The sequence below is a fragment of the Diospyros lotus genome, chromosome 9, assembly GCF_014633365.1.
Source record: "Diospyros lotus cultivar Yz01 chromosome 9, ASM1463336v1, whole genome shotgun sequence".
NCBI classification, from domain to species: Eukaryota; Viridiplantae; Streptophyta; class Magnoliopsida; order Ericales; family Ebenaceae; genus Diospyros; species Diospyros lotus.
The window spans coordinates 11455240-11473778 of NC_068346.1; the positions used below are offsets into that span (position 1 = coordinate 11455240).

General features: G+C 36.4%; 1 protein-coding gene across 1 annotated transcript; it reads right to left on the minus strand.

The window, feature by feature from the left end:
- Window positions 1-11032: 11032 nt before the first annotated feature.
- Window positions 11033-11806, minus strand: LOC127810450 (auxin-responsive protein SAUR32-like). Its single transcript, XM_052349952.1, has one exon. It carries the CDS (start codon window positions 11730-11732, stop codon window positions 11256-11258), a length of 477 nt encoding a protein of 158 aa, XP_052205912.1. The 5' UTR covers window positions 11733-11806; the 3' UTR covers window positions 11033-11255.
- Window positions 11807-18539: the final 6733 nt, after the last annotated feature.

An 18539-nucleotide genomic window follows, 5' to 3' on the forward strand; every position in this document is an offset into this window, starting at 1 on the left:
AATATGAAAATGAAGCGTTGCTGTCCGAATTCTGGTGCCCACGCGTGAGTTACACCCGCCGGAAAATGGCTACGCGTGAAGGCGCGTGGCCGACCTCTTGGGGCGCGTGAGGAGTCTATTTTTCTTTAAATTTTCTAGTTATACCCCTAATTTAATACCCTTCAACCCTATATAAAAATATTTAAGATTAGGTTTACCAAAACGTATGTTTTCTATAGAAACTTAGGTCGTTTGCTGTGAAATTATACCGTTTAAGAGATAAACGAATAAGGTGAGACTCCTATACTCCAAATTCTATTTTTATTTTCTTATGAAAGACTTCTATTACATGAGATGTGTTTTGTAAAGTTCCTGTACATAAACTCTTGTTATTCTCTTACGTGAAATCATGCTACATATATGAACTATATTTTTCTAAAAAATATATGCTGTTGGCTTTTTAACTATTGCATTTATAAAATTTGTGTGGTCATACTGTTGTACCTATTTGTTGTTGGTCGAGGGAAAAAGTCGGATATCCCCTGAGAGGCGCTATGCGTGCGCCATCGAGAAAGCTCTCGTGGGGAAAATCGTGAGTCTAGGGAATAACGGATGTGGTGCTTGCATGAGTTCTATTAGGTTGGGCCGAAGTGACATGGTTAGGGACCTCCTGAGAGGCGCTATGCGTGTGCCATTGAGAAAGTTCTCGTTGAAGGAGGCTGACATGTTCACGAGGCACTTCGAAATAGTTCTCGTTGTCTTTTCATATATTTTATACCTGATCATGCATCGATATAAACTGTTTTTTTGGAGTTTCTCACTGGAAGATTCATCTTCTAATTGGACTATGTCCCTAGAATATTCAAACGTTCCAGGTTCGACGTGCGGCTCTAAGGGAAATGAGGTAGCTGAAGAATAAGTTTAATTTACTGCCATTGTATGTTTAGCATATTCTTGCTTATGTGCGAACCTATGTAATTTTGGATATGTTTAAAATATTCAGTTATCATTTGCGAGAGATGATGTAATACATTTTGTAGACGTCTTGAACAATTTTATAATAAATAAAGTATTATGGTTGAGAACCATATCAGGTTCGATCTAGCTTCCGCATTCCAGATTTTAACGCCTGTCTTAGCTATTCGATTATTGGGTTTGTTAAGTTGAGAAGGTGAAAATTAGGGTTTTTGGGATATTGTATAATGTATGACAGCTATTGTGATATGAAAAATTTTTATATTCCCGAAATCCTAAGTTATAACACGTTCAAGAAATTTGGGGTGTTACAGCTCCTGCCACCAATGTGTCCGTGTCGGTACTCCCGACACCCGAGCCATAGGCTCCCTTGGAACGGTCCTCCCGTCCGAGAACTAATAACTACTAGTAACCATGCAATGCACATAAAAATGCAATGGCGTAATGAGTATCAACGCGATACACTGGCACCCATACATCCAGGCATCAGGTCATGCTTCGCCCACATAGTAAACCACATGCGATGCATATGCTCTTGTTGGATGCAACCTAACCAAGCTAAAATGTCTGTGTCCAAGCATACTCAATAAATGAATATCCCAAGATGCATCCCGTACCCATGTGCATATCAAATCATGAACAGTAATATAATGAAATTAATCGTACAGTAAATCACATACTAGCAGAGCTAGTCAGCAGTGCTCGGCACCGGTCAATGGCCAGTGATTAAGAGTGTCCACCCGACGGTCTACTTCAGGGCCGTACAATAGTCTACCCCAACGTCACCAAACAGTCGACCCCCTGCCCCACTGCTCGATAGCTCTAACTGAACCATAAATAAACCCGTGAAAACCGTAAATAAACCCCCACGTCTAGGAATCTAGTCCTCAAGCTGGGTTCGGCATCATTCTGAAAGGAATGGGGGCGGTACAAACCCCCATAGGCACTAAACAAAAAAAATTCTAGAAGTCTCAGATTTAATTTAAATTAAAACAATTGAATAATATCTCAATAAATAATGTTAGGCGCCGAATTAGAGTAAGGGAAGGCGTAAAATACGAGAAACCACGGAGTCTCTCACAGGAATTAAAAAACAAGATGAGAGAGTTAGGAGCTTGCCTTTACACGATTGATTCTTGCCTTTCTTGCACTCCTGCTGCGAAGTAAAACGTTTAATAGCGATTAATAAAACTATGACTCACATTAATTAAATCTAACCGTGTAATATAAATAATTTAGCCTTCTAAAATCCCACGTAGGCTCACCATAAATAAAATCCCAATAAGTCTCATATTTATTTTACATTAAATCACTTTATTAAAATCCTCGTTCGTATAATTAATACGCGAAACCAAAACGAATTGAGGGAAGACAATAGGTTTACAAAATGAAAAGAAATCGCAAGGTTAGAGGGAACTTGCCTCATTTAAGCCGATTACAGTGATTTCATGCTCAAACACCACCAAAATAATACACGTTGAAAAATAGAATAAACTCCTAAAATTAATAAAATTGGACCCAAAATTAAATTCTAATCAGACAAAATGAATAATACATAATTCTTTACTTACCTGGTTAATTAAAACTCAATTATACTGCATTTAAACTCAAATTTTCTCCCAAATTCCACCATTTTCCCACTGCACGTGAGCTTCTTCTTCTTCAAATTTTCTTGCTGTTTGTTGCTGTTTTGGGACGCCCGAACTGGGCTTAAAAAGAGAGCAAAATGGGCGGCTGGGGAGAGGCCACATGGCGGCTGCAGGGGCAGCCGCTGAAGGCTCCCTGAAACGACGTCATTTCGGGGAGGAATTTGCTGAAAAATCAGCAAATTTCTCTTAGCCTCACGCGCACGCCCGTGGGTTTGATCCCGCATCCCCTGCCTGGTTGCCCTTGTGCGCGACCGCTCGCGCCCGCGCTCGCCTTCAACATATATATACCGCGCATTAAATTTAAAGTGATTTGCAGCCACTTTCGCAAATCGCGTTCAACACCCCAGATTTTCATTAATTGCACATACGCCCCCAAACTCCAATTCCTTTTATTATAGTTATACCCTGAATTCTCCAGAAATTATATTAAAATAATTTATTTTATTATTTTCCTAAGTACTCTCCAATAAATAATTATTTTCTCAAAATAACATAAATAAACATTTTTCTTAAATCTCCAAATATCCAAATAAATTAATATTTCTTTTTAGCCCACAAATATTCAATAATCACCACAAATACAATAATTATTAATTATTAACTATTTTCAAATAATTTAATTAATTACCTTTAATTCCTTATTTTCCTCAAAACCACATAATTAAATATATTTCCTCTTAAATTCCCAAATATTCAATAATGTCCTCAAACACCGATTGAATAATTATTATTTATTTTCAAATTTCAGGATATTACACCTAACCCCAACTCGCTGCTGATTTCTTGTAAGAGCTTGCCCAACTCCATGCAATCAATGATGGAAGATGCATTTCAATTTAAGTCTATGTCCTGAATAAAATAATTTTAGACTGGGATTGCTACCATGAATGTTTGTGAGAAGCTTCATTGCTTCAGGAGGATGCAACCACCCAAGACTAGGAAAAGGGAACACTGACCAACCGACGAATACGAAAGGAGATGACAGATGCTGACGGGACGCGATTGCTGATGGGAAAGAGACAGCGACAAACACATGATCACTAGTTAAGGTTCACATAGACCCAAGATGGCGACTGGCGAGAAAGAAAGAGATAGGGGGTCATCGACGCGACGTCGGCCGCTGAACAACCTAAGACCCCACCAACCCTTGAGCCGACCCTGTGTGGAATGAATTGGAGTTGTTAACTTTTAAATAACTATATTAATTATACAAGAATAAATGTCCTTCAAAAAAAAGAAAATAGATTCAAAATATATGAAATACAATTAATCCTATTGTGAACCAAGTTATTATTGCGAAAATTGGTGAATATGTTATTTTGCCTTTGATATAGTTTTGATGATGAAAAACAAATATTGATTTTATGTTGAAATTTGTTTGGTGCGTTTAATTTTCTTTTCAAGCATCAAAATGAAAATTAAGTTTTCATGAAAATCAATTTCATCGTATGCCAAAAATCTTGTGTTCAATATTCTTAATGGCATTTGGTTTTGAAAAATATGTTTTTATTGTCAAAATAATCTTTTTTATATCAAAATTAGCCATATTGCATTTGAATATTAAATTCATGTTTTAATTTTGAAGGCTAATATGTCAACCGTTTTTAAAAAATGGTTGACCATTTTTCCAAGCATGTCGATTGTTTTCTCTTAAAATGTCGACCATATTTTAAGTATGACAACTGTTTTTTTGCAAGCTCTCAGCTGTGTGCGGTCAACCGCTACTACATCATTTTCGGTTGACCATTTTTAAACCCAGTCGACCATTTCTTATATATTGTCGACTAGTTTTGTCTCTAACAGCTAATTTTGCTTCAAGTTTTTGTGTAGCCTATAAATACAACTAATGGGAGAACTTGAGAAAAAAAAAATGGATGGGAATGAGTTGAGTTGAGATTGCTTATTGTATTCATACATCTCAAAATTATTTGTACTTTATTTTTCTCTCAAAAGGCTTTGTACTTAATTTGTATCATTTGATTTCAAGTTTTGTGTTTACTTTGAGAGGTCATTGTAACTAAGAGTGTCTACTCTTAGATTCTCTCTCTTGTTCAACTCTTGTATTTTCTTAACTTGTGAACTAAAGGGTTTAGTATAAGTAAGAGGTTTGCATTTCCTACCTTGTTTTTTTTTTTTTTTGTTAACGCACTATCACGAGCGCTTCCCGTTGTTTGGCCCCACAATATTAGCAAAAGATTTAAATCAGAGGACTCAGCAGCCTGTTCGATCCTTAGCCCCGCCGCAAACGTGAGGGTGGCAAGCAGTTTTCAACTTTCAAGATCGCTTTGACTGCTGAGCTTTCCCCTTTACCAGGGTTTGAACACTGAACCTGAGGGCCCAAAGAGCAACACCTCAGAGTGTACTTCTTTGCCAGCGGATGTTGCTAGAGTGCCTACTTGTCCAAGTATGAGGTTTGTAATTCCTAGTGATTTATGCTAGATGGTTTACCGAGTTTGATAGAAAGTTTTAGTGAATTATTTGAAAATCATCAGTGAGAAGCTAAAGTAGTGGATTAGGTTTCGTTTAGCCAAACCACTATAAATCCATATGTCATTTATATCTCTTACTTTACATTCTTCAAGCATTGATTTTGAGATTTCATATTTTCTCCTTTTAACTCACTAAAACCTTATTTCTAACAAAAGATTTTCAAAGTTCGAATAAATTTTTAATCACCTAATTCACGCTTCTCTTGGATGTGTGATGTCATTACTATACAATTATAACATAATATAACCAATGTCATTAAGAATCTCATATTTGGATAAAAAACAAGCACTACAAGAAAAACGGTATTTAGCGACAGAAATATCCATCGCTAAAACATCAAAATCCGTCGCTAAATTTTTTAACGATGGATTTAGCAATTGGGCAGCTTCCCGTCGCTAAATTTTAGAGACGAAATATAATGACGGGACAAATCAGCGACGGAAATTTTCGTTGATGATTAAAAATAATAAAAAATAAATATTAATTAAAAAATAAATATTATTTTAGCGACGAAAAACTTTCCGTCGCTGAATAAATATTAAAAATAAAATACTAAAAAAATTAAAATAAATTAGAATTAGCAACAGAACCGTTTTCGTCACTGAATTTTATTTTTTAAAAAAAAATTATGGCAAGCTGGGTAGACATGCGCTCACCCCTGCCTTGCGGGCGCCAGGTGGCGTGACCGCTACGCGCCAAGTGCCCTCAATTTCGATCCTAAGTCCCTTGTGCGCATGCGCGTGCGCGACTGTTCGAGCTGCAAGCCTCCTTAATATATACTTTGCACATATTAAATATATACTACATTTAGCTGCCAGCCATTTTAATTTTATTTAAAATTAAGATTTTAAATTTTAAATTTTTTAAATTCATAAATTAAAACTTAAAAAATAAATCTTGTAAATTTTAACTCAATTAATGTACCACTTAAATGTTGTAATTAATTAATCTCTTAAATATTTAAATTTTATTTGATTAAAAATTAGTTTAATACATTTTTGTTATTATAAGTTTTACAATATCATATTAATTTACATATTTTGGTTTGTAAATAAAATACATAAAATATGCATTTAATATTAAAATTTTTAATTATTATTTAATTTTTTTAATTATTTAGCAACAAGTCTCGAATAAAATTTAGTTTTTAATTATTAATTATATATTTTATTTTTATTACTTATTTAATTTTTTTATTATTTAGCGATGAAATATTTCGTCACTAAATAATATTAATTTAATTAAATAAAAAATTCAAATTTAGCAACTGGATCACACTCATCGCTAAAAAATAAAGGGATCACACCTGTCGTTAAAAAATAAAAATAAAAAAAATAAATAATACAAAAATTTAGCAATGGGTCACGCCCATCCCCAAAAAATGAAAAATAAAATAAATAAAAATACAAAATTTAGCAACAGAGCAATCTCATAGCTAAAAATTAAAAATAAAATAAATAAAAAATACAAAATTTAGTGACGGAATCACCTCGTCGCTAAAAAATAAATAAATAATGCAAAATTTAGCGATGGGGTCACGCTCGTTGCTAAAAAATAAAAAATAAAAATAAAATAAATAAAAAATATAAAATTTAGTGACGGAGTCACCCCATCGCTAAAAAATAAAAATAAAATAAATAAAAAATATAAAATTTAGCGACGGGGTCACACCCATTGCTAAAAAATAAAAAAATAAAATAAATAGAAATTCATAATTTAGCGACGGGATTACACTCGTCGCTAAAAAATAAAAAATAAAATAAATAAAACTACAAAATAAATTAAATAAAAATAAAAAATTTAGCGACGGGGTCACCCCGTAGCTAAAAAATAAAAAAATAATTTTTTTTAATTATTTAGTGACGAAATATTTCGTTGCTAATTTCATCGCTAAATCTAAAAAAATTAAAAAATTTGGCTACAAAATTTTCATTTCTAATTAGAGACAAAAAATTTTCGTCGCTAAATCCGTCATTAAATTATGAATTTTTTGTAGTGAAGCAAAGGGTCGAATATCACAAAGAGATGGCGTACCCAATAAAAAAATAGTTTTTGTATTTGGCACATGTTTTGTTAAACCCCATATGAAAATAATATTATGACTTTTATCTTGAGAATATCCAATAATAGTTTTCATTGAGGTAACGTTTGTTAACTAATATATAGATTGAAAAAGATGAGATATGGAAAGTATTTCGGATAAAAATATTTTTTATTGTATTTATTAAATTTTCTAAAAAGAAGTCACGTGATTTCTTATCTTATTTTAAATTTTACAAATAATTTATATTAATAGAACCTTATCTTACTCATTTTAACAAACACTATTTGAATAAATAACTTATCTAGATCCTAAAAATAATAATGTTTTTGAATAACCATGAATAATTAAATGAAATAATGAATTTTGATAAGACCTCATACATAGAGCTAACATTGTATACCTGAGACCTTGTAAAATACGCTAAACCTTTCTCAATGTCATTTTGAGCAAGAGCTAAAGTAGTTCCCAAAAATAATGTTATTATACTTATAAAAAAAATTAAATGTATAATATCCCAAGAGCCCAGAAAATTGTACTATATATTGAGGATAAGTAAGGAATGAAACAACATCAGCTGGATACCTTTTGAGTTAAATGTAGGCAAAAAACTCTCAGATTAAGTGTGCTTGAGCTAAGGAAGTTCAAGGATTGGTGACCCCCTGAGAAGTTCGCGTAGGCTCATCAAGATAAGTTGTTCCGATCCTTTTTATCACTCGATACAGGATGTTACAAAATGTATTATATAAGGTAGGAGCATGAGTCATATATTTTACGAAACATCGATTTTGCCAAGGTTGTATGTCTTTTTTCAGTGTACTCAAGTCCAACCCATTTGGACCCCTTAGAGGTTCTAACCATGGAGCATGCAAATCTTAAAAACACATAGTTTCTCCTCCAAAAATGACTTCTTAGGTCGAGGAATGCATTAGATATTTACCTAAACTGGTAAGTCCTTGAGTGGATCCTACATTAGCCCCAAGATGTTGGTCTCGAACTAGAGAAGTAAATGCTTGAGCTTGAAAAGCTTTTGGTCTAATAAATTCGTAAAACTTAATAGGATAAGTGGCAATGAAACCACAAATAGATAAAATACCTAAACATAAGACAAGTAAGCTTTTTTAGACCATATAAGTGTGCGTCGAGCCCATGCAAAGGAACCATACATGTCTCCCAATTATATCTTCCAAATCATCTACAAAAAGGAAACAGGTTTAAAGACCACTCAATAAATGAAATGCCTAAATATTTTCCTTTGATATATTTGAGAGTTATCCAACTTGAGTTATGAGAACTGATGATTTGATTTTCTTTTTCAAGAATGATAAAGAAAAAAGGATTGAAGTCCTATCGCAATAACTAACAAAATTGACTTGAATGATCTTGTATTAAGAGCTAAATTGGCTAAAGGGATGGGTCATAATTATTATGGAGAGCCAGCATGGCCTAATGATTTTTTATATATTTTTTCAATAGTAATTCTAGATACTATTGCACGTAATGTAGATTTAGCGATTCTAGAACCATTAATGATTGGTGAACTAGTAGATCCCCTTGCAGCCCCTTTGAAAATATTACTTGAATAGTATTTCTTTACTTTATTTCAAATACTTCAAATAGTACCTAATAAATTATTTGGCATTTTTTTAATGGTTTCCATATCTGTGAGATTATTAATGGTATCTTTTTTAGAAAATGTTAATAAATTCCAAATTCATTTCGTCACCCAACAGTAACAATTGTCTTTCTGGGATGACTGCCCTTGCGCGGCCCCGCCGCTCATGCCCTCGATTCCGACAGAGAAAGTAAATTATAGGTGTAAGATTGTGCCTTATTAGACAGGGCATATATCAAACTCACAACTTACTAATGTGAACTCAGCATATCGCTTGTCCGACTGCTCGACCTATGCCTTAGGGACGACAATTGTCTTTTTAATTGATATGTTAGTGGCCCTTTAGGACTAATAAGAATAGTTGTAACAACAAACATCCATCTCATTAGTACATAAGGATCGAAGGCTATTAAAGTGACTAATTCCTCTAAATTAGGATGTGTTCAGAACAAAGAAATTGTTGCAGTTATCATTTCTACTTGGTACCAACACGCTTGATGTTAAGAAAATATATTTTGCAGAAAGGTTGGCTAGAATTTTTTTGTGAAAACATTAGCCCTGCTCAATTAATAATGCAAATATTCTCATTTTTTTATTCCATGTATTGTTCTCATTATGCACATAAGAAAGGAGCGGTATGAGAGAAAAATCTCACGTACGATTCTAGAACGTAATGTGATCCTATAACCTTTAAGCTAAGTGGACTCACATAATAGAAATTTGACATGCATAGAATTCAATAAACCATTGGAATCTTAACTATTAATTATTCAAATATTTTCATTTTTAGCTATTCAATTGAAAATTGATATAAATATAGAAAATAATTTCAAATAAATACTGAATATTATAGAACATAACAATTAATATAATGATGCATAGAGTATAATATATAATTTTGATTTATTTATCACAATTTTATTATTCACAACAATATATTATTTACATTTCTATATGATTAATTAGATCATCAATATTATTATATTTAGATATTTGTTTTTATTTTTAAATTCATTTGAAATTATTTTTATTACACTTCGATATTTTAATCCATATCATCTATTTATAATTATTAAATTAAAATCTATGAAAGAGATAAAAAAAATTCTATATTATATACATTCGAACTTTATATATCATATTCTATATTTATATTAATAATATTAATTTTAGATAGAATATTATATCTATTCTATACAGGATATACATTTACATATTCTATTCCATGGGGATTCCAAAATCATATTAATGCAAAATCATGTTACTTTGGTTAATAAAACCTAAAACTATTATCGATCTCAAAGGTTGCAGATCCATAATGGGCATATAAAAATTATTGTGCGTCAAATAATGTTGGTTTCAAAATATGGAATGTCTAACATTTTTTCACCAAGAGAACTAGTTGGATTGTTGTGAGTAGAATAGTGTTGGTTTCAAAATATGAAATGTCTAATGTTTTTTCACCAAAAGAACTAATTGGATTGTTGGAAAAAAATCTCAATATCATATCTTTAGAAGAAAAACAAAAATTCCATTTTCATTATGATTTTAGAGAACGATAATTACTTAAATATGTTTGTATTGTCCGAAAAGCCAAGCAGTCAACATGTCAGGTCTTATTATAATTACTTGAAATGCGTTTGGATAACATCATTTTTCAGTTAGGTATGGCTTCGACTTCTCTCAAAACTCGCCAATTAGTTAATCATAAAAATATTTTAGTTAATGGTCGTATGTTAGATATATTAAGTTATCATTACAAACCCCAATATATAGTAAACAAGGGATGAATAAATTGCAAAGATCTAATTTAAAATTTTCTCAATTTATCTCCTCACGAAAAATTGTCAAAATATTTGACTCTTTACCCATTCCAATATAAAGGATTAATCAATCAAATAATAGATAGTAAATGATGGGTTTGAAAATAAATAAATTGTTACTAGTAGAATGTTATTCTCAAGAGGGTAAGTATAGTAATGTGACAAATCACAATATAATTAAGTATATTGAAAAGGGTGTCAGGATTAAGATGTTAAAAAGATGCCTAATTCATATAAGGTTGATTTGCATTTCAGAATATAATTGTCCCTAATAATAATAATAAGATAAAATTAATCATTATTTTTTTAGAGTAATAGTTAAGATGTAATAAATTTATTTTGTTTTTAAATAAAATGTATTTATTAAACATTATTTTTAATTTTTAAATAAGTCTATTAGTCAATTAAATAAAATATATTTATCAGTAAATGGTTTAAAAATTAAAAACAATGAATACTATTATCTAAAAACAAGATACAAATAATATCATGACACGGTTATAATATCATTTTAACATCCATGATTAAACACGGTTGACAATATACTTCTGTTATGATCATACAGAGCTTCTGTCAAATCGGCTCATCTTCTTCCCCTTCTCACAAGATTTGGAAGTTCAGAAACCATCCATGGCACAGAACAAGCTATTTTAAAGAGAAATTACACGCATGCTTGCTCAAAACTAAAACCTATTCATGGCGCGCGCGACCAACCGCGAAGGACTGAGAACGTGATAGGAGGAGCTGCGAGTTTTGGCGAAGTTGCAGCCCCGCCGGACCTCGCGGGAGTTCTTCATCTCCACCAAGATCTCGCAGAAATGGTTAACCTCACACGGCAGCTCAAGAGGCCCTTCACTGTTGTGCCCATACTCCGATTCTGCTTCTTCCAGAAGCGCGGTGAAGAGAGGGTGGTTGGCGTACTTCGTCTTGATCGTAAACCTTTGTTTCTGCGGCCCGACGTAGACGGAGAAACATCCTTCCGGAGCCACCCGCTGTTTCCCCAAACGCCTTTCGTCCTCCGCCGGGATGCTGCTGCGAGGCCACGACCGGCTTTTCGTCATCACGGCAGGGGGGAGAGGGCCGCCGCGGCCGATCGATCTGCACCGTTCCCATGTCTGGACGATCAGCCCTTTCTTAGCTTTCCCGTCAATCACATCCATTTCAAACGAAGTATTGTACAAAAAACACAGGACCAAAATTAAGATAATAAGATCGATGTTGAGCTCAAAAACCATACGCAACACCTCTCAGATCCATTGTATACCTAAGACATTGTAAAATACGGGAAACCCTTCTAAATGTCATTTTCAGCGAGAGCTAAAATAGTTCCCAAAAATACAGTTATTATACATATCAAAAAAATCAAATGTGTAATATTCTAAAAGTTCAGAAAATGGTAGTATATATCAAGAATAAGTAAGGAAGAAAATAACACCAGCTAAATACCTGTTGAGCTGAATGTAGACAAAGAACTCCTGGGTTAAGTATGCTTGAGTTGGGGAAGCTCAGGAATGGGTGACCCCTGAGGAATTCGCGTAGGTTCATCAAGCTAAATTGTTCTGATGATTCTTATCGCTCGATATGAGATATTACAAAATGTATTATTTAAGGTAGGAGCATGGGTCATATATTTTACGAAACATCAATTTTGTCAAAGTTATATGTCTTTTTTCAGTTTACTCAAGTCCAACCCATTTGGACCCCACAGAGGTTCTAACCATGGAGCATGCAAATCCTAAAAACATATAGTTTCTCCTCCAAAAATGACTTCTTAGGTCGAGGAATGCATTAGATATTTAACTAAATCAATAGGTCCTTGACTGGATCCTACATTAGCCCCAAGATGTGTTGGTCTCAAACTAAAAAAGTAAATGCTTACGCTTGAAAATCTTTTGGTCCAATAAATTCGTAAAACTTAATAGAATAAGTGGCAATGAAACCACAAATAGATAAAATACCTAAACTATAAGACAAGCTTTTTTAGACCATATAAGTGTGTGTCGAGCCCATGCAAAGGAACCATACATGTCTCCCGATTATATCTTCCAAATCATCTACAAAAAGGAAAAGGGTTTAAAAACCACTCAATAAATGAAATGCCTAAATATTTTCCTTGATATATTTGAGAGTTATCCAACTTGAGTTATTAGCACTAATGATTTGATTTTCTTTTTCAAGAATGATAAAGAAAAAAGGATTGAAATCCTATCCCAATAACTAACAAAACTGACTTGAATGATCTTGTATTAAGAGCTAAATTGGCTAAAGAGATGGGTCATAATTATTATGGAGAGCCAGCATGGCCCAATGATCTTTTATATATTTTTTCAGTAATAATTCTAGATACTATTACAAGTAATGTAGATTTAGCGATTCTAGAACCATTAATGATTGGTGAACTAGTAGATCCCTTTGCAACCCCTTTGAAAATACTGCTTGAATGGTATTTCTTTACTTTATTTCAAATACTTCAAATAGTAGATAATAAATTATTTGGCATTTTTTTAATGGTTTCCATATCCATGAGATTATTAATGGTATCTTTTTTAGAAAATGTTAATAAATTCCAAATTCATTTCATCATTCAACCGTGACAATTGTCTTTTTGGGATGACCGTCCTTGCGCGGCCCCCTCCGCTTGTGCCCCTGATTCCGACAGAGAAAGTAAATTGTAGGTGTAAGGTTTTGCTTTATTGGGCAGGACGAAGATCAAACTCACGACCTACTAATGTGAACTCAGTATATCGCTTGTTCGACTGCTCGACCTATGCTCTAGGGGCGACAATTGTCTTTTTGATTAGTATGTTAGTGGCCCTTTAGGACTAACAAGAATAGTTGTAACAACAAACATCTATCTCATTTGTATTTTGGATATCTGCATAACGATCGAAGGCTATTAAAATGACTAATTTCTCTAAATTAGGATGCGTTCAGAACAAAGAAATTGTTGGAGTTATCATTTCTATTTGATACCAACACGCTTGATGTTAAGAAAAGACCTTTTGCAGAAAGGTTGGCTAGAAATTTCTTATGAAAATCTTAGCCCTACTCAATTAATAATATGCAAATATTCTCATTTTTTTTATTCCATGTATTATTTTCATTATGCATGTAAGAAAAGAGCGATATGAGAGAAAAATCTCACATACAATTCTAGAACGTAATGTGATGCTCTAACCTTTAAGTTAAGCATACTCACATAATAGAAATTTGACATGCATAGGAATTCAATAAACCATTGGAATCTTAGCTATTAATTATTCAAATATTTTCATTTTTAGCTATTCAATTCAGAATTAATATAAATATAGAAAATAATTTCAAATAAATATTGAATATTATAGAACATAACAATTAATATAATGATACATAGAGTATAATATATAATTTTTATTTATTTATCACGATTTTATTATTCACAACAATATATTATTTACATTTCTATATGATTAATTAGATCATCAATATTATTATATTTAGATATTTGTTTTTGTTTTTAAATTCATTTGAAATTATTTTTATGACACTTCAATATTTTAATCCATATCATCTATTTATAATTATTAAATTCAAATCTATGAAAGAGATAAAAAAAAAGAAAATTCTATATTATATACATTCTAACTTTATATATCATATTCTATATTTATATTAATAATATTAATTTTAGATAGAATATTATATCTATTCTATATAGGATATACATTTACATATTCTATTCCGTGGGGATTCCAAAATCACATTAATGCAAAGTCATGTTACTTTGGTTAATAAAACCTAAAACTATTATCGATCCCAAAAGTTGCAGATCCATAATGGGCATATAAAAATTATTGTAAGTCAAATAACATCAAAAGTGTTGGTTTCAAAATATGGAATATCTAATCTTTTTTCACCAAGGGAACTAATTGGATTGTTGTGAGTAGAATAGTGTTGGTTTCAAAATAATGAATGTCTAATGTTTTTTCAGCGAGAGAACTAATTGGATTGTTGGAAAAAAATCTCCATATCATATTAGAAGAAAAACAAAAATTGCATTTTCATTGTGATTTTAGAGAACAATAATTACTTAAATATGTTTGTATTGACCGAAAAGCCAAGAAGTCAACATGTTAGGTCTTATTATAATTACTTAAAATACGTTTCGATAATATTTTTTTTCAATTAGGTATGGCTTTGACTTCTCTCAAAACTCGCCAATTAATTAATCATAAAAATATTTTAGTTAATGGTCGTATGTTAGATATTGTCGACGTTTGATTTCGGCCGACCGTGATTCGTTTTGGGCCGCGGTGAGTCAATCCAAAAATACCGAGAAGGAAGGAAGAAAACCCCTCCCCCAAAGTTCCAAGCGTGTACACCAGAATCTTTTACGTGGTTCGGCCAGAACGATGCCTAATCCACGGCCGCCCTCTGATTATTCTCCCGGAGTGGCGGTATCTGATTATTCTTTTTTGTCTTTCTTGCCCCTCATGGTCTCTTTGATTTCCATTTATCTTGAGAGGCTTTTACAATCTAGATAATATATAAAAATACAGTGTTTGTATAATGGGGGACAGATAGTTCTTACCCCTTTCGCAAGACCGGGAGTGGGATCCTCATTACGAGGGGCATGGGCTGTTACAGATAAAGTGATCGGACCCTACCTCTGACTTTTCAACAGCTTTGCGACTCATGCGAGTTGGAGGTTTTGGGCGAGCGACCTGGATGGTCCAGCGATCTGGAGGATATTTCAGGAGCTCGTTAGTCGATTGCTCCGAGCTCGTTGGGGGATTACCGGGAACTCGCCATATGCTCGCTTTACGAGTTCCGGATCTTTGGTGGGGGCTGGACCTTCCTTGACGAGGTCGTCCGGGCCTTCTTGGCCTTGGGTGATTGGGCCGGTCTATCGGACCGAGTCTGGCCCATGCGGGGTGATGCGGGAAATGCATATAACATAAGCCCCCCAGTTCGCGGCACGATCTTCGTGCTGGGAACTACGCGTGCCAGCTGTTCTTCCATCCCTCCGACTTCTGTCCAATCACCTTAAGTCTCGTCGTTCCACGCAGCACGCTTTGTCGGCAGCGCATTTAATGCGCGCCCCCTCCCCATTTCTGCGCATGATTACACTCGTGGGACCCACAAGCTGTTGTGCGGCCGCTGGATGCGGAGCATGTGATAAGTCATCATTCGATCCGACGGTTGGGATGGACCAGGCCGTCAGTATAAATAGTGGGGAGTGTCCACCCGCTTCTTCTTTCACGCTATTTTGAAACTCCCTCAAACCTTTGCCTCCCTGCTTTCTCTTTCCTCTCTCGAGGCCTCCGTTATCGCCGTGCTTTCAGACGTCTGCCGTTCTCGTCCGGTGCTTGGTACGAGTCCCCATTCAGTCGTCAAGCGCAGCTTTTAGGTAAGTTTGTCGTGACTTTCTTCTTCTTCTTGTGAGGCCGTCCACCGTTGGTTAGCCGTCGGTGGTTTCTCTGGCTTCGTCGATCGATGTCGTTCTCATTTTTGGAGAAACGGCACGATTCGGTTTGTCGTTTGCTGGGCCTTTGGGTCCAATGACCTTAGGATTAGCTTTTCATGGAACACCGGGCTTGCGGCTGCAGCCCCTCCGCCCTAGGCGGTACCCTTTTTGCGAAGCGCTAGGCCTGGAAGACCTAGGGGACGTTTTAGGGTTTTTCTTCTAGTTTCTTGAGGTCTGGTTCGCGACTTGCGACCTGACTGTTCTCTCTTTTCCTTTGTAGATGTCCGACCAACACCGTGGAAATTCAGGTCAAAAGCGCTGCAATTATATCGTAGGAGAAAACGACACTTCGAGCTCCGAAGATTGTCTCATTATGGAGGGCCAAAATCTTGGGGGTGCGAGCTCGGGGTGCAGGGAGGTCGCCGTCCCGACCTCTCGGGAAACTGAGCTGAAGGTTCAAGATCAGATCGCTGGTGGGAGTACTGATCTTGCGGTCTTCAAGAGATTCTCGTCCAAGGCCAAGCTTCACGAGGTGATGACTTGTGCTCAGGAGTTTCGTCTCCCCAGGACCTGCCGAATATACATCCCTGCATCGAGCTCCCATGCAGCCTACCCGCCAGCCAATTTCATAGCTATTAGCCCCCAACACCTCGAGTCTGGCTTTAGGTTCCCAATAGCTCCGTACCTTATCGCCCTCTTGAACGACGTCAAGCTCGCCCCCTTCCAACTAACACCGAATTCGTATGCCCAACTTATTTCTTTGGCCGTTTTATTCCTTATAAATAAACTTCCTCTCCCTTCGCCAAAACTGATAAGATTTTTATTTTCTTTCAAAAACGCCAAGGACGGGCTGTATTACCTGGCGGCTCGTCCTTCTCCGTACAAGGCCGCCCTTCCTCAGGGTAAAGCAAAGGGGAAGTCCAACGTGGGCGATTACAAGTCCAGTTGGTTCTTCGTGTCTTGCCCTTCCCTTTCTCTACTTAGGAATTGTAGCTTCGCACTGACCCCTGGTAAGAGAATACGAGCTCTCATAAATCTTTCCTTTGTTCAGAGAGTGCTTGTTTTAACTTGCTCATGCTTTGATGCAGATTTTGGGGGGAAGAAACCGATTTTATCGACCGAGGAGACTGATATCCTTGGCAAACTTGTGGCTGCGGAGTCGAGCTCGGAGATTCTTGAACTTTCGGACGAGCTACTTCGCGAATACGAGCTCGCCCCTCCTCTTGGCACCGAGACTATCGAGGGAGATCATTTCAGGGACTTGGGTGCGGAGATTCTCCCTTCCGGCTTACAGCTCGCTGAGACAAACAGTTCAAGAGGGGAAGCCGACCAAGACCATAATATGGTTGATCTCGAGCTCCTCCAACCGAAGCGTCATAGGGCGAGGTTGAGCACTACGTCCTCCATCACCCCGAGCTATAGCTCGCGGGATGGCAGGTCGGAGCAGCCGCAGCCGCAATCATGCCCTCAGCAGCAGCAAACCCAACAGTCGCGGGGGGGGGCAGCAGGAGCAGCGGCAAAGAACACTGCCCCGTCAGCCCCAACAGTCAAAGCAAGCTCATCTGCAGCTGGGGCATCGACCCCCTGCCTCCCGAGACCATGGTTCGAGTGGAGCCCGTGGGAAGGAGGTCGCAGTGGAGGTTCGAGACGCTCCTGCTGCCAGCTCGAAACGGAGATCGGACCAGCTGCAACAGGGGGAGGATATCAGGGCTAAACGGGTCAGGGTCCGTGAGAAGGAGCTGGCCGTGGAGGCCCTGCCAGGAGGGGTCTTTGTTGGTCCCCTCCTGGATTCCGTGCCCGATTTCTTGGGTCCGAACTCCAAGCCCCTCGACGACCCGAAGTTAAAGGGAATCCCCCTTTGTGATTTTGTCGCCCGTCACAGCCTGGTGGTAAGTAGGAATTCTTCGTACCTTGGTTTCTTAACCTACTTTTTTAATGAGCTAACATTTCTTCTTTTGCAGACTTCTCTTGCTGCCGTGAAGCTCCGAGCTCAGTACAAAGATTTTGAGGAGCAGCTTCAGTCGGTGAGCATGTCCCGTCAGGCCGAAATTGCGAAGCTTGAGGACGAGAAGAACGCCCAAAAGGCCGAAATAACGAAGCTCTCGGACGAGAAGAGAGATCTCCAGGTCGAGCTTCTTGCCACTCAAAAGGAGGTGGAGGGTTGCTTGACGCGTCTAAGGATGGAGATCCAGAAGAATAAAGATCTCAACGAGGAGCTTCGCAGGTCGAAGAACATGTGGGAGCAAGCCAACTCCGGGCTCACCGGCGAGCTAAATGGAGCGAAGGCGGAGTTGCGGAGGGCTGAGGAGCGACTGAAATCAACCGAGGCAGAGCTTAGGGCGGCGAAGGAGGAGCGGACACTGGCGGATGATCGTGCCGTCCGATGCGAGGAGCTTGCCAAGAGGACCATTGACGATATAAGGGCGGAGGTCGGAGAGCGGATGGACGCGGCTCGTAGGGAGACCAGATCCGACACCTGCTCGGCATTTCTGTACACCCTTGGGTGAACCATCCTGAGATG

Coding starts and splice junctions, on each gene's coding strand:
- LOC127810450 (XM_052349952.1), bottom strand. CDS start 11,732: ATGGATGTGATTGACGGGAAAGCTAAGAAAGGGCTGATCGTCCAGACA.